The sequence below is a fragment of the Clupea harengus genome, chromosome 23 (assembly GCF_900700415.2).
Source record: "Clupea harengus chromosome 23, Ch_v2.0.2, whole genome shotgun sequence".
NCBI lineage: Eukaryota > Metazoa > Chordata > Actinopteri > Clupeiformes > Clupeidae > Clupea > Clupea harengus.
Window position 1 is genome coordinate 25,123,357 of NC_045174.1, and position 5,000 is coordinate 25,128,356.

The following is a 5,000-nucleotide window of genomic DNA, read 5'->3' on the forward strand; positions in this document are numbered from 1 at the left end:
GACTATGGATGGCAGCAGAAGCTATCCGTAACACGGAATTTTCAGTGGACCCACAAAATACCCGAGGACATTGCAAGATTACCGGGGTCTCCGTGGATTGTTGGCGGACCTAGCAAGCGACGTAGGCGGCGCTGGGACAGGAAGCAAAAACGAGGAAGCCGGGCAGGTCTGCTTACAAGGCTACGTAAACAACCCCATAAACCACCGCTTCCGAGCATCTTTCTCACCAATGCTAGATCTATCACCCATAAAATGGATGAGTTGGAGCTACATGTCACAGCAAACCATTTAATTCGGAATTGTTGCGTGATGATAATAACTGAAACCTGGCTTCACCCGTTAATTCCTGCAGTGAGACTAGCGGACCGCTCAATCCATAGGCAGGATAGGAACATGGACTCGGGTAAGAGCAGAGGAGGGGGACTTTGCATTTATGTACACAATGATTGGTGTAACAACAGCAACACAATAGACAGTCACTGCTCACCGGACTTAGAAATGCTATCAACGATGTGTAGACCCTTCTACTTGCCACGGGAGCTAACGGTTGTCATAGTAACAGCTGTTTACATACCACCGGATGCTAACGTTAGCGCAGCACTCTCTCAGCTGTACGCTACCGTTAGTAAACATCAACAGGCTCATCCAGACGGAGTGCACATCATAGCGGGTGACTTTAATCAAGCGTGCTTGAAGACAGTGCTACCTAAGTTCACCCAATATGTCAAGTGTGCTACCAGAGGGAACAATACACTCGACCACGTATACTCCAACTTAAAGCATGCCTACAGAGCCATACCCCTACCCCACTTAGGACAGTCAGATCACCTTTCACTGATCCTCATCCCGGCATACACACCGCTCAGGAGGAAGACAAAACCTTACATTAAGACCATACAAATCTGGCCCAAGGGAGCTCTCTCTCAACTGCAGGACTGCTTTGAACATACAGTGTGGGACATATTCGAACAACAGGACCTGGAGGAATATACGGAAAGTTTCTGTTTAAGTTTCTGCTTAAAAATGACGGAACAATCGACAAAACTAAAGTTGTATGTAGCATTTGTCAAGCTGGATTTAGCGATCACAGAAGCAGCTCGTCTTTAAGTTATCAATGTAATGCAAAGCACCCGACAGAAAGCAGTCCCAGGTTAGATGGTCGCCAACCCACAATCCACGACTTCTCTAGGAAAGTAACTAGACCAGTCCGTGAAAAGGTTACCAACGCTGTAGAAAAATTGAAAGAATGACAGCACTGGTAATGTCATACTACCGAAAACTACTCAAATTCAGCGTAAATACAACCCTGATTATATTAGATTTGGTTTTGTGAATGGAGGTGACGTCGTCGTTGAGCCCAGGGCGCAGTGTGTCGAGTGCGTTTTAAAGCTGTCTAATGAGGCGCTCAAACCTTAAAATCTGAATCGACATTTGGAGACGCGACATCCAGCCCTCACATACAGAACTGGAAAGGATGAAAGGTAGCCCGTTCCTTTTAAAACAAGTTAGACGAGTCGACGGACGTCAGTAAAGCTGCATTAGTGCTGTTTTTTGTGCGTTATCATTGGAGTGGTATTCTACAAGAGGACATGCTTTTCTGCGCAGAGCTACCAACTCGAACTACTGCCCAGGAATGCTCGGTTCTATTTATGTTGATAATAGATTGCAGCCACAGATTTAAATCATTATTTCAATTATTTGAATCATTATATTGACCTATTGGAACCTATTTATTTGAACATTATTTTAACCTATTTGTTTGCATGTCTGAAGCATCACCTATTTTAATTAGGCCTAGCTGAGTGGTCTTGTTTGCATGTTTTATCACTTGTTTTGAGTGCATGCTATCTTTTGAGTCTATTCTGGTTTTATTTCCTTGCTTGTTTGCTGTGCACAAATATACCTAGGCCTACTGCAATTAAGTTTCTTTATTTCAAAACTCTTTTGGATAATAAATCCCTTTTGACTGAAAATGCTCTGTGCGGTTTTATGTTGTTTTCTGGCGCACAATACAATTTTGATTGCAATATCTAGAGGAAGATTTTCTTGTATTAATTACTAGGCTCTCACCTGTAGCAGGTGCTGATGTTGCACTTTGTGACACATAACAATCACTTATTAATAAGAATGGAATATAGATTAGCTAAAATAAGCGGGGTGTCTGTTGGGCCCCGACCTGTTACAAATACGAAAAGGTCGGCCTCGGAGTAGAAAAGGTTGGGAACCCCTGCTTTACAGTACTGCTAGAGCCAACCTGAAGAGAGGCATCAAAGATGCCAAGAAGGCTTACAAGGAAAAAATCGAAGACCATCTCACTAATAATAATCCAAGGAGAGTGTGGCAGGGAATTCAAAACATCACCAACTACAAGAACAGCAACACCAGCACTGTCCACGCTGATGCCTCACTGGCAGAGGAACTTAATCACTTCTTTGCCCGTTTTGAGGTCAACAGGCCCACCACAATTACACTGACTCCACCAACCCCCAGCAGCCACACTCTCACCCTACAAGAACACGAGGTGAGATGTGTGCTCAAATCAGTGAGTACAAGAAAAGCTGCTGGCCCCGACGGAGTATCTGGAAAGGTACTCAATTCCTGTGCCAACCAACTCGCTGGGGTCTTCACTAAGATCTTTAACCTTTCTCTCACTCTAGCCACCATCCCACCCTGCCTAAAATCAGCTATCATCATCCCCGTCCCTAAGAAACCAGCCATCAACAGCTTGAATGACTATAGACCGATTGCACTTACACCTGTAATCATGAAGTGCTTTGAGAAACTGGTTTCACGGCACATCAAATCAACCCTTCCCCCCACATTTGACTCGCATCAGTTTGCTTACAGAGCAAACAGGTCCACGGAAGATGCCATCGACGTAGCCCTCCACACCGCACTGAGCCACCTGGAACTCCGTGGAACCTATATAAGAATGCTCTTCATTGACTACAGCTCAGCTTTTAATACTATCATCCCTGACATACTAGTCAGCAAACTAACTGCACTAGGCCTCCTGGATAAAGGACTTCCTCTCAAACCGCCCACAAACTGTAAAACTTCCTCCACCATCACTCTAAGCACTGGCTCTCCACAAGGCTGTGTGCTGAGCCCACTACTCTACTCCTTGTACACCCATGACTGTACTCCAACCCATCCCACCAACACCATCATTAAATTTGCTGACGACACCACCGTGATCGGGCTCATATCAGAAGATGACGAATCAGCGTACAGGGATGAAGTACAGAAACTGACAGTGTGGTGCTCAGACAACAATCTGTCACTGAACACCACAAAAACGAAAGAATTAATTCTGGACTACAGAAGGCAAAGTGCAGTTCCGGCCCCACTCTACATCAACGGGGACTGTGTGGAGAAGGTCCACACCTTCAAATTCCTAGGAGCCAATTTATCAGATGACCTCTCATGGTCTGTCAACACCTCAGAGACAGTAAAAAAGGCACAGCAGCGACTACACTTCCTGAGAGTACTCAGGAAAAACAACCTGGAGTGTAAACTGATGGTGGCCTTCTACCGCACCACTATCGAAAGTGTACTAACCTACTGCATCTCGGCGTGGTACTCCGGTTGCACCGCAGCAGACAAGAGAGCCCTCCAAAGGGTCATCAACACAGCACAAAAAATCACTGGCTGCTCACTGCCCTCCCTGGAATCCATTGCCCGCTCCCGCTACCTTAGCAGGGCCAATAACATCTTAAAAGACTCCTCTCACCCAGGCCACCACCTGTTTACTCTCCTGCCCTCAGGCAGACGGTACAGATCCTTTAGAGCAAGGACCACGCGTCTTAAGAACAGTTTTTTCCCGACAGCCATCAGAACTCTAAATACCGACATGCACTAAACACTAAGCACTTTATTGACTACAAGTCACATACCATCTCAGTCACCTTACACATGTGCATAAACAAAGCTGTATTAATTGATGTATTTATTGAAGTACTTAAGTCTATGCCACCGCACTTTGTTCTACTCTTAATGTATATATATATATTTTTTGGGGGGCTGTTCCTACTGTTTTTGGATAGTTGTAGTATTGTTATGTTATATGTTGTTGTTGTGTTATATGTTGTCCCTCGTCACACCAACAGGAGAAGCACTCAAAATTTCGTTGTATAAATACAATGACAATAAAGGCTTTTCTATCTATTCTATTCTATCTAACCTCTGGCACGAACACACACACACACACACACACACACACATGCACGCGCGCACGCTTCACTTGTAACGTGGGAGGTGGGCGTTAAGTTAAAACACATGGGTGCACACATACAGCACACACTCACACACACACACACACTCACTCACACACACACACACACATACTCTCTAGGAACCTCACCTGGAGAAGCAGTGTGCGGCTGACATCACCCAGTCCTTGTTGATGAGGGACCCCCCGCAGAAGTGGCGGTCGTTGCGGTGAAGGCTGGCCTGCCATGGCCACGCCCCCGCAGGGGCGTTCTCTCCCCCCACTATGCGGGTGTTGAGGGGGGGTTGCCCACACACTGAAGGGAATCATAGGGGTCAGATAACTGTCTCTGTCTTAAGGTGTGCATTAGTGTTAGCATGTATGTGTGTGTGTGTGTGTGCATGTATGTGTGTGTGTGCATGTATGTGTGTGTGTGTGTGTGTGAGTGCATGTGTGTGCGTGTGTGCATGCATGTGTGTGTGTGCATGTGTGTGCGTGCATGTATGCGTGTGTGTCTGTGTGTGTGTGTGTGTGTGTGTGTGTGTGTATGCATGTTTGTCTGTGTGCCTGTCCCTCTGTGTGTACATGTATGTGTGTGTGTGTGTGTGTAAGCATGTATGTGTATGCGTGTGTGCATGTATGTGTGTGTGTGCGTGTTCATGTATGTTTGTGTGTGTGTGCATGTATGTATGTTTGTGTGTGTGTGTGTATGTGTATGTGTGTGTGTGTGTGTGTATGTGTGTGCTTGTGTATGTGTGTGTGTGTGTGTGTGTGTGTGATTACAATATTA

At 45.7% G+C, this 5,000-nt stretch overlaps 1 protein-coding gene across 1 annotated transcript in view; it reads right to left on the minus strand.

Moving 5' to 3' along the window:
- The window catches only part of LOC116218614 (transmembrane protease serine 9-like), an 18,396-nt gene that overhangs the window by 11,150 nt on the left and 2,246 nt on the right, over positions 1-5,000 (minus strand). The window contains exon 5 of the mRNA XM_042703197.1: positions 4,364-4,531. Within this exon, the coding sequence (XP_042559131.1) occupies positions 4,364-4,531 (168 nt within the window). The remainder of the gene's footprint in view (positions 1-4,363; positions 4,532-5,000) is intronic.